The sequence below is a fragment of the Podarcis vaucheri genome (assembly GCF_965113315.1).
Source record: "Podarcis vaucheri genome assembly, chromosome: 11".
Lineage (NCBI taxonomy): Eukaryota > Metazoa > Chordata > Lepidosauria > Squamata > Lacertidae > Podarcis > Podarcis vaucheri.
Window position 1 is genome coordinate 33,453,378 of NC_138749.1, and position 12,124 is coordinate 33,465,501.

Here is a 12,124-nt window from a genome sequence, read left to right on the forward strand (position 1 = left end):
CCGGTTCACGGTCCTGCAGACACTGTGGTGGGCTAGAGTGCACACGCGCGCGTGCACACACACAAACGCTATTTACAGTGCTCCTTCCAGCTTGGAGGAAGCGTGCACAGCTTCCCATTGGCTGCAGGAGCTTCCTGCAGCCAATGGGAAGCCGGCCAGTGTCGTGGAAGGCGGTCCCCACTCTGCTCTACACCGGTTTAGCACGGCACATGGGAGCTGACTGGGCGGGTGGCAGGGATCCATGGGACGGTTAAACGACCCCCATGGGCCTCTTGTGTTGCTGACCCCTGCTTTAGACCATCTTCAAGGGTGGCCCCATACAAAACACAATACGCTAGCCCAGTAAATTATAAAAAAGTAAGGTAAAGGGACCACTGACCATTAGATCCAGTCGTGGCCGACTCTGGGGATGCGGCGCTCATCTTGCTTTATTGGCCGAGGGAGCTGGCATACAGCTTCCGGGTCATGTGGCCAGCATGACTAAGCCGCTTCTGGCGGACCAGAGCAGAACACGGAAACGCCGTTTACCTTCCCACCAGAGGGGTACCTATTTATCTACTTGCACTTCGACATGCTTTCAAACTGCTAGGTTGGCAGGAGCAGGGACCAAGCAACGGGAGCTCACCCCATCACGGGGATTCAAACCGCCGACCTTCTGATTGGCAAGTCCTAGGCTCTGTGGTTTAGTAGGATCTATTTGCCAGGGGAAAGGACTACCTTGGAAGGTGGTGAAATTTCCTTCAATGAAGGTTTTCAACAGAGGTTGGATGCCATCTGTTAGGGATTATTTAGCTGTGATTCCTGCATTGCAGGAGGTTAGACTAGACAACCCTTGGAGTCCATTGTAATGCTAAACTTCTATGATCAGTGAGAAACTTTTTTAAAAGAAACTGAACTAATTCTAAGTTGCCATTGCAACACAGTTTGGGGCTTTTTAAAGCATATAAAACTGCATTAAAATGTGCATATTAAATACATATTTAGATTTTCAAGTTGATTTTTACATATTTATAGACTAATGCAGAAAGAGACAATGAAAAGAGATCTGTTTGTCTGCCTCTAAATGCATGTCATGTCTTGCTTACTTGTTTTGGGGCCAGATAATATTTTGAAAGACTTTGTTCTTTTGGAATGGTGAGACAACAGAGTCTACAAATTAATTGCATCTTTTTTTAAAAAAAAATAGAACACTGAGATCATCCATTATATCACTAGTCATTTGCTTGAATCAATATGATGTATAATGAACTGTAATTGATCTAGTGACTGAAAAATGTCAATGAATATTTATAGGAAAACTGTGTATATCCTGGGAATGTGGGCTTGGGAGAGCACATCTTTTTTAAAAAAAATTCTGTCCCGCCATGTGATCCACCGAATCTTCGTGACACAATGCATGTGGAAGGTGCTGAGAGGTTGCTCCAGATGGTTGTGAGTTGCCCACAACTCACTTTCATAAAGCAGTGTGCTAAACACATGCCTGGTAGACCTTTGCCTTGGTATTGGATGTTAGCATCACATTTTCCCATACCTACATTGCTGTAGCTGCCTTGCCAATAAGCTTATCCAGCTCAGCATCAATAGAGAGGCTGCTGCAACTGATGTAGGAAGCAGAAGGGCACTACCATATAGGAAATCACTTACAAACTTGGAAGATGGGCAGGTGAATGGTTGTGGCTGCTGTTAACAGGCCCTGTGACAGCGTTGCCAGTGTGGATTTAGGTACAGAGTTGGCATTTGGACTTGTTGCAGGTCTGGCCCCTGTATTTGGGGTTCTGTTATGTGGCGTGTTATTGCTGGTGAGTAGTTGCTTTAGGTAGGAACTGTAGATAAGCAAGAGTAGGCCTACCATCCTGGACTGCCTATGTGAGAGTAGTATCATTGTCCTAGATGGGGTATAGTTCACTGATGATTCATGAACCACTTGGAGGTTTTTTCTCCAATCAAGCACTATATAACTTTTATAAAATAAATAAATAAATTAACTAGGAGCTACTGTATGGCAATTCCACTTAAAAAGTTGAGGGAAATTGGTTATGTGGGTAGAGTGATGGACTTGTACTGGGGAAGACCTGCATTTGACATTCCTTCTCACAGGGTGATCCTAGGCCTTACAGGGTTTTATTGTGAACCAAACAATGGGGTGGACCCAAATATCTCTTCCTGAGATCCTTGGAGGAATGATGGGGTACAAAATATGAGGAATAAAATTCTGGGAAGCAGATAATCGTGCAGTTGCAAGATAGCCTTTCATGATGTGGTTAAGCAGTCTTGGTTTGAAAGCCTAGGAATCCTTTAATACCTCAGGGTGCGTCTAGAACAATGCATCTGTTACACAAGGTCTGATAATGGTAGAAATCAGCATGGGTTCTCATCTGCACACTTTGTTTCACAGCTCAGTGCTAAATTATATCACATTATTAGCAACTGCATTTGAGGCATCTGGGATTTCTTTCCCACCCATACTAATTGCAGTTCAATTTATGACCCCTCACAGTGGCATAGAGAATATGTGCCTATTGGTATCACCAATGAAGCATCAGGAGCTTTTGAGGGATATTGAAACATTAATAATAAGCCACAGCTGTCAAGCTTAGCATATGAATTCAGTAAAAATTAATAGTGATATGCTCTGCAATTTACATATTAATTGTGTACATGATCCAGTACATGAACCAAATGTCAGGGAATCACAGAAATATTCATTTTGAGATTCGTTGGCATGATTTTGTCAGTGTTGTGTGATAGGTTTTCTAATTATCTAGTTTAATTGATTTGGTTGGATAATATTAGATATTACAATTTGAGATAAACTAAATTACAGGTCGACACTCAGCAATCTGAATTCCAGAAGAAGCCACTTGCTTTGGAATGAGGTCATTCAGCTTCTGCACACAGCATAAGTTTCAGCAGAGCACATACCTGAATTCCAATGAGTTCACAACAAGGAAGCAAGGAGGAGATATTTTATAAGCCTATATAAATTTGTTAGCAACGAATTGGACAAAAACATGCACCACTCTGGAGAATGTGTTTAATCAACTAGATTACTCTCTGTTGATGCATTTAGGAAAGGAGTTCAGCTTTCTAAAATGCTACAAATATAGCCTGAAGTTCATTTATTTACATTTTGGATACATTTATATTAGATAAATGAAATTTCTTGTTAGTAGCTGACAGAGAGTTGTGGTATCCAGTCAAAGCATAATCACTCCAGTAGTCAAGGTAATGTATGCTGGAATGTTTCAACTGAAAAAACAAAGGAACCCAAGAATGACTGGGGTGCCGTACTTCACAATATTGATTATAGCTTACATTTTGCACCTACAGTGTCAATGTGTTATCATAGTTCCTCTTTAAGTATAGTATTGATTTTCTAAATACCACTTTACAGTAAGAGATAGTGCAGATATTCTCCTAGTTGAAAGAAATGGTGTTGTATGATATTTGCTTTTGAAAAAGGTATTATGCATATTCTTAATAAATTGGGGGTGGGGAGGCAAAAATAAAGAATCATTGGTAATAAAAATGGTACTGTACATGTTCACTTTGAAGTTACTACAGGAATGCCTAGCTTCCCTTTGCTCTGACAACTCTATTTCTATAAGATTCTTTTAAAATTAAGAATATAAAGTGGGCCGTTTTTGTTTTTGTTTTAAATACAATCCTGATAATTGTGAGAAACTATGGTTGTGTGAACGCGGGTGGGGACGCGGGTGGTGCTGTGGGTAAAAGCCTCAGCGCCTAGGGCTTGCCGATCGAAAGGTCGGCGGTTCGAATCCCCGCGGCGGGGTGCGCTCCCGTTGTTCGGTCCCAGCGCCTGCCAACCTAGCAGTTCGAAAGCACCCTCGGGTGCAAGTAGATAAATAGGGACCGCTTACTAGCGGGAAGGTAAACGGCGTTTCCATGTGCGGCTCTGGCTCGCCAGAGCAGCGATGTCACGCTGGCCACGTGACCCGGAAGTGTCTCCGGACAGCGCTGGCCCCTGGCCTCTTGAGTGAGATGGGCGCACAACCCTAGAGTCTGTCAAGACTGGCCCGTACGGGCAGGGGTACCTTTATGGTTGTGTGAAGTAAGCTACATCAGCAATTCCCATAATTGACAACACATTATATTTGTCCATTTGAACACATTGTGGTTTTCCAGTTTTCTGATGATTTGTTGGCAATGAAATGGGTAAGAGATAACTAGTTGCAAGAGAAGCAGACCCGTTATGAATCTGACTGAACACAGCTAGAGTCCACTTTCACATTTATTCTGTGGCAATGCTGGCAGTGATAAAAGGCTAATTTCTCTACAGCCACTGCACATCAAGGTCCATAGTAGTTTGGGAGCAGCTTAGACAGGATCCTTCTATCAGGAAGCTTGTTCAAAGATGTACTTGACCTTTGCCCATCCAGACTAGCAACGGGAGGACAACTAGCTGATTGTGTGATGGAAATCTTGAATTCTCCTTAAGGGTTCTATTCTGCCCTGTCTACAAATGGCAATAGTTTGTCTTTTAAAGCAGCAATCTTTGTATTCTGCTGTATTGAAGAATCATAAGTCAGTGCCCGATATTCCATTTTTTAATATGATGCTTAAGCATTTATTGGTGACCCAATTCAAAGAATCCCAAATGAAACTGATTAACTAGATAGATTTCAGCCTGGATTCAGGCCTCGTTTTGAAACAACTGAGGTGTAGTGTTGCTGCTAAAATCTTAACAAGGGCAAGAATCTGGGATCATGTGACCCCATAAATGTATCAGCAGCCCTGGCTACCAGTCCAAGGGCTATCACATATAGAGCCCTAAACAGCTTGTGACCAGACTACTTGAAGCCCCAACACCTTTTACTCTTACATGTTTGTCAGCTGTTTTGCCTCTCTTGCATGTGCTGCTGTCTTAGAAGAGACAGGTTGGTGGCAACATACAAGAAGACTTTTTCTGTGGTGGCACCTCATATGTAGACCTGCCCACCTCAGGAGGTTAGGTTCTCTTTTTCTTTTCCACTTCTAGCAACTGACAATTTCCCCTTTTGTGTTTTTGAATCTTGTTGCTTAATGCATTGATTATTAGTACTGTCCTGTGTGTTTTCTGTTTTTGGCTGCATTTGGCTTTATTAACTTGAATTTTCATGACTGGGTTACTATTGCTTTTATATTTAGTTTTTAATTACAAGCTTCTTTGAAAGACTCATTTGTATAGGGGATAGACAGGTATAATACTTTTCACATTTTAAAAATGTGCGTTGATCATCTCAATATATGGTTTAGTCACCAGGTGTCACTGGACTTGTTTTATCCTGGTGGAGTCAGTGGTTTCCACATGTCTATGCCATTCTTGCTGAGAGACAAAACTGGGTTCATGTCTTGCTTCTTGCTGCTGTCTTGTCTAAGTCTGGAATGAGAAATCTGTAGTCCCCCAAATGTTGTTGGACTACAACCCCCATTGTCCCTGACCACTGGCCATGCTGTCTCAGTTTGCTAGGAGCTGTAGTATAATATCTGATGGGCCACATGTCCTCCATCCCTGCTCTAAGCCTTCCATGATGGAGAAGACCTACCATTGCTCACAGGGAGAAAACAAGCATTAAAAGTCCTTCATCTTTTTAATCCCAAAATCATGAGAAAATGTGGTGGTGGTAGGAGCCTAATTCATAATTTAATAGATATTTTCCCAAGCAGTTATAACAAATTGTAGGTAAAATGAATGCTGTGCCTTCAGCCTAAATGTTAGAAGCCCATTGCTTTTAAATCCAGTGTGTTCATTAATAAAGCCCTCAGGAAAGTCTTCCTATTGAATTAAATAACATGACTAAGAGCACCTGTCTCAGGCTGGTATTAAAATGGGTTGAAAGAGCGAATATAGGGGAAAACCTATTAGCATAAATATCTGCTTTTTACAACCCTTTTCATCTTCAGCTATCATTAACCAAATGAACTGCTGACAACATCAAGACGAAACCACGAGCCCTACGGCAAATCCGGCCACATTCCACTTTTCTGACACCCAATTCAGCTCATCTTTATTTTATGACAAGGAATCAAGTTCTTCTCACTCTATGTGTGCTTAAAAAACACATACTAAGGAAAAAGAAGAAGAAATCATTAGGTCTCCCCCCTCCTCCACCATCCTGAATTCAGAATTGAGCCCTTCTGAACAACTAGGATACAAGTCTGAATGGCCACAAGGTGATGACCAGAATCAGCACTTGGCACCTTTGGACAGCTACCAAGGTTCCAGTGAGTCCTACCATAGCACTGCTGATGTGTGTTCTGTGGCACCCATTTAAAAATGGTTATAGGCTGTCTATCTGAGCAGCACTGGGAGCTATGCTAATTCCCTAACTACCCCTGACTAAGCATCAATCTGGGGCATTGTGAGACCTTAAAGTAGTGGCTGCACTGAGCCACATAGTGCTGTTTAGCTTACCACCGCCCTGTAAGCCCACGAGGTCCATGGATAGAGGAATCCTACCAGTCACTTTTCTTAAAGCTCCTCAGACTCACAGCCAACCTTACCACAATATATGAAGAAGATCAATCAAAACAGTAATAGTTTTCCAAAGCTGTTGGCTGAAGTCCATAAAATTGTACAACCACACCTCTTTGTAGGATAGGAGTTGCATCGCTGATGTGTCACTTTGTGCACAGAATCCTCTCTACTGCCCCTTTCCCACTGAAATTAGGCTTGAAAGAAGCATTAGGTTGCAGTGTGTCCATGTTTACAGTGTTTGTGGTGCCCACCGCATTTTCTCTGGTTTGCAAAGGTGCCCACAGGCCCCCAAAATTGCATTGTAGTTCTAAAGGGGCAGAAGAAGAAAGTATTATATTGAAACTTACTGTGCTGGCAGTGGATCCCATTAAACCCCTCTGGGCATTTGCAGATATAGCCTATGAATGTGTCTCCTCTATAGGCTTCACTAATTTCACATATTCCACCATTATGGCAGGGATTAGGAATGCATGGCCCTGAAAGATAAAAAAGAATGAAAAGAAAATGACACATCAAATATGAATGCAGGAAAGACACTTTGCTACCCTTATTTCACTCAGTCATCAAGTGATAAAGGTTATGCGAAGACACATCTGCTCAGGAAGTATTAACCCACTAGCAGGCTAGGGAAATCAGTGCAGTTTTGAAAGGTTCAGTCCATACTGATTCACAATACTGAACAATTGTATCCAAATATATATGAAAACCTGTTCGTTGAGCTCAAGTACCATCCTGCAAAATTTGATTACCATATCTTCAGAGGTATCCAAATGCATAGCAAATAAACAACTTTCCAAAATATATAATATATTAGTAATCATTAGGGCTTTGCATGGCTCTCCCAATCTGATTCAGAGCTTGATCTGGTGCTTTGGAATGGCCCCAATTCAACCCAGGATGATGCAGACTGAATGGGGGGGGCACAATGCATGAAGCCTGCCTGAGTCTCATTCTTCCCCCTATACCCACGACTGCCTCAACATGTTTTGTTGGCATCCATCTGTCTGGGGAGACAATGGAAGAATATGAACTTTCAGGGGTAAAGTCAAACCATTGGAGAGTCACAGTGCTGGCTGTGACTCTAGAGACTGATACAGGAAAGACTTGACTTTTGCTAAATCCCAGATTGTCTCAGTTTGGCTTGGGATCCAGCTCCAGTAATCATTGTTGTTTACAAGAGAGTCAAATAGTGTAGTTTTCCTTGATACCCTTTCTGGATAACACATGAAAAGGTTGAAAAGAATGGATTTGATCACCACCACCATACAAATTTTATCATCAGACAAATGGGCATTGATACCACAGAAACCACTGAATTCCAAGTACCTCTTTAATTATGATACGATAATCTTTATTGTCATTGTCCCATACCGAACAATGAAATTGAAAAAAATCTACATAAGACATTCAAAAACCGACAAGCCTGCTATCCCAGCTATCCCAAACTGGTTAGCCCCCTAAAAACTCTGATGCCCCATTTTTAAATACAATATACTCCCATAGAGACTCCTTACACTGCATTTAAAACCAAAATCGCATTTGGATAGAAACTGTTTCTCAGGTGACTAATTGTTAGTTTTGTTACCATCAAATCCCTCCTAAGGCTATCTTTGAAGGTGTATTGCTAGAAAGGCAAACTCACCCATAGAAGGAAGTAGTGTGTGTAAGGATGCGGGTGGGGGTGGGGGCAGGGGCAAAGACAGGCTCTGTTAAGAATCATAGAATTGTAGAGTTGGAAGGGACCCTGAGGCTCATCTAGTCCAACCCGAACCTGCGACTTTGGTGTTATCAGCACTTTGCTCTAACCAACTGAGCCAAGGATTCGCATACATTACTAATAAACATTTTTTCTGGCAAAGATACTAGCACCCGTCTTCACTGCTGAATGCAAGAACATCACACTTTTGAATGTTACTTACCATTGGCATGTAGACCGCATGCTATGAAACGCAGAGGGCCCAACCATAAGGGAAAAAAATCTCCCCAGAATTGGATAAACAAGAGGAGAACAGCAAACTCCAAGGTCGGCCCACCTCTGAGGCAAGGTGAGGCCACAGCCTCAAGTGGCAGGATCCACAGGGGAAGCAGATCCAACCTCCAAGGAATGTACTGCTCACTGCTGCTGCTGACACTGACAGCAATGACTGCAGTGTGCTGCTTGGATGCCAGATCTGCTGCCTGCTCAGCAATCCTCCCCTGTGTTGCCTCTACAGCAGCCAGTGGGCAAATAGGAGGCACTGCTGGTCTCTTCCCACTCCTAGGGAGAATATGATGGGGATTGCCCTCTGGAGTCTCCTGGGAGGGGGAGGGGCAAGGCAGCAGGGAGGCTATCATGGTGCAAATGCAGCAGCAAAACCAATTTGGTGCTCTTGCCAGTGTATTTGCACCACAGCGAGGCCCCCACCATCTTGCCCATCCCCTATTCCTTCCCGGAAAGCAGCAGCAACTCAGCTGTCAGGTAAGCTATGGATGGAAACCAACTTTCCGTCAACGTGTTTATGAATCCTTGCTTTGCCTATCCAGCATTGGATCATAGCCATTGGTTTGCATAAAAACCTGGCAAATGATGAAGATTCTTTACCTCAAATGTTCCTCCTACAAAGAACTGGCAGTCAATTCTGGTAGTATTTTAAAAAATGATTACATGGTTGGAAACATCTGAAGTGAGCTCTTCACAACCGCTTCTAAATTCTCCACCACAATAAAGAACTAATCTTCATTCCTTGAACTACAATGGTGTGCTTAAAAAATATGAAAATAAATATATGTTTGCCTACTTAAAATCGTATTTTTTTTCCTGCCATTTAATTTACATATAAATAAAGACTAGAGGTGGAATTAATTAACATTTACAAAATTGTACATTTCCATATGTGTCACACTCTATATAACAATTTCCAGTTTTCTCTTCCTTATAAAAGGATTGTTGACTCTTTACACAAAGTGGCACTTATTCAAAATTCAGCTTGGTTCAGAATGCATTTTCAGAGGAACAACGAAAAGCAAGAACAATAGAGCACAGGCAATAGTGTGAACCAGAAGCCACTGTAAATCTAGTTCTCTGTGAACATTTGTCAACCCCCTAATAAGGAATTTGTCACATAACAAATGTTAATAGAGTTTATTATAGAAATGCTAATAGAGTTTAATAATAAAATGTTTATTTCAGAAAGAAGAAGACATATATGGCTTGCTTTCTATCTGTAATGCCCATAGCACTGCGAGGCTTGATTGTTTGTTTTGTTTGTTTTAAATTGCTCTGAATATTTAACTGAGAAATAAAAACTGAAATGGATGAAGGCTTCATTTGACTCTTCACATTAGGGCAGACCACAAAAAACCCCAGACATTTGAGGAAGCTCAGCTAAAGCATTTATCTGATGAAAATAGGGATGTCCTGTTCATTTCTTTATTTAACTATTTAACTATTTATACCCCACCCATCTGAATGGGTTGCCCAAGCCACTCTGGGTTGCTTCCAACAGATATAAAAAACATAATAAAACATTAAACACTAAAAAACTTCCCTATACAGGCCTGCCTTCAGATGGCTCAGGGGTCGGATAGCTCCATACCCACCAACATTTATCCAATGAAAATAGGGACATCCTAAGGGAAAGCAGGACATTCCAGGATTAAATAAAAAAACTGGGATGGCTTCTGTAAATCTGGTACTATCCCTGGAAAATAGGGACAATTGAAGGTTCTGGGCTCAAGTAGTCTGCTAGGGAGCTAGTTTACTTTCTTTTTTTATTGAGGATTAATAGTTCACCAAAGAGCCTAGTTGGGTTCTTATGTGTATAATCTCTCCTTCTGGTGCTGCTCCACTTTGGAGAAGCCAAGAGCAAACTTTATTAACATCTGTTTTCTGTTTTACTTTCTGCCCCCAAAAACATGTTAGTTTGTTATTTAGTTAATTTGTATTCTGCTTCATTTTTCAACAGAAATCTCTGAATGGTTTACAAATCCCAACTGAAAGGATTCTGTATAAGAAATACAGTACAAATTCCACATTCAAAACCAAACTGTACTGCTGCTACTACTAACAGCAAAAAACCACATTGTAAGTAACATAGTTAAATAAATACATACATGTAGACAGTGTACATGAACACACTGGGTGGGGTTCAGCTAATGAGTTCTACACGCAGAAGCCCATTTGAAGACTTCTGCCAGTTTAATGGAGCTTTCTCCCCTCTCTTCCCCTGTGTACCCCCATGTCCCCATGAGGGTGAGGGGGCTGGGAGAGCCTCAAGCACAGCATGCAGTGGGAGGAGAAGACGGATCATACTGTCTGGCAAGCTGATAAGCTTGCAATGATGGAACAATTGTCAGTGTGCTGTGTTGAATTCTTTCCAGCAGCTGGAATCTGAAAACTACGGTATATAGCTGAATCAACATTAGTATCTGTATTGATCAGTGATTGATGGCTGGCTCTAGGTGCCATTTTCATTTGCCAGAATGTCCCTCACCTAGCATCAGTCTAGGGCATTGTGGGAAATAAATATGATTGCTGGTCTTGGCCACCCTGCATTGCTGCTAAGAGTATTACTACTGCCTCAGATCAGCTTGAGGGATCCACCAATAGGGAAGGGAGTTCGTTACAAGTCATTTCACACAGGGCCCCCTCAAACCTTGAGCCAGCCCCAGTCTGTTATGGCTTAGGTGCTTCAAAACAACAAACAAACTGAAGACTTTTGCCGTTCTTAACAGCAGACTCCAAGCAGTTTCAAAGTTATTTGTCACAAAGCCTGAGGGTTTAGTTTAAGAGAAACACAAAAGTTCCTTAGGTTCAGTGAACTAGTTGCATTGTTCTTTGGATCCTGGACATAGTCAATACATAGTTTCACCTCCAACAGGCTGAAATAAATATAGGATGCTACCTTATTGATCCATTCTGCCCAGCATTTTCCACTCTGACTGGCAATGGGTTTCCAGGGATTGCATTAGATGACTTTAACATCTCCTGTTATCCATTCTGTTTCAGTAGGGGATGCCAAGGGCTGAACCTGAAACTTTCTTCATAAAAAAACACTGATCTAGCTGCCTTCCATTTGTTTAAAAAGCACATGCCAAAATACTAAGAAAGAGCTGTTTTGCCACATATTAAACATCTTCCAAAATCATTCTATGAGAAATATCTTACACACACGCATGCATGTGCATGCACACACAGCTAGCTTTCTTGATTTTTCACTTTATTCTGTATAAAAGCGTTCACGGTGAGTTCTGGCACCTCCCCCCTGAGAAAAATAGCATTGCATAAAACTCAGGATGGATATAGACACAGGTTAAAATGCTATAAATAAGTCAGGAATTAAATCATCACAACAAAGGGGGGGAGCCTATGTAAAAATCCATATAAACTCCCTTTTGCTCTCTGACACTATCTGGTGTTGGATGTTTATAATGCATTCAAAACATATTATTGTGATGAATGTAGCCGAGTCCTCAGTATCTCTTGTAATCTATGATTTGCATAATGCATAGTTATGGCTGTTCTATTTGCATTTGCAGCAGCATACTGCTTATCTTAAAGGTAATTTGTGTTTTGCATTATTATAGCAATAATTATTCAGTTTGTGTGCTTGAAGCAAATTATTATTTTAGAAAAATCTTTGTTAAATGTTTCACATCAATAATTTC

At 41.5% G+C, this 12,124-nt stretch overlaps 1 protein-coding gene across 1 annotated transcript in view; it reads right to left on the minus strand.

Moving 5' to 3' along the window:
• Positions 1-12,124, minus strand: part of EDIL3 (EGF like repeats and discoidin domains 3) — a 241,786-nt gene that overhangs the window by 95,542 nt on the left and 134,120 nt on the right. Inside the window, exon 4 of the mRNA XM_082191968.1 lies at positions 6,826-6,954. Coding sequence (XP_082048094.1) covers positions 6,826-6,954 — 129 coding nt within the window. The remainder of the gene's footprint in view (positions 1-6,825; positions 6,955-12,124) is intronic.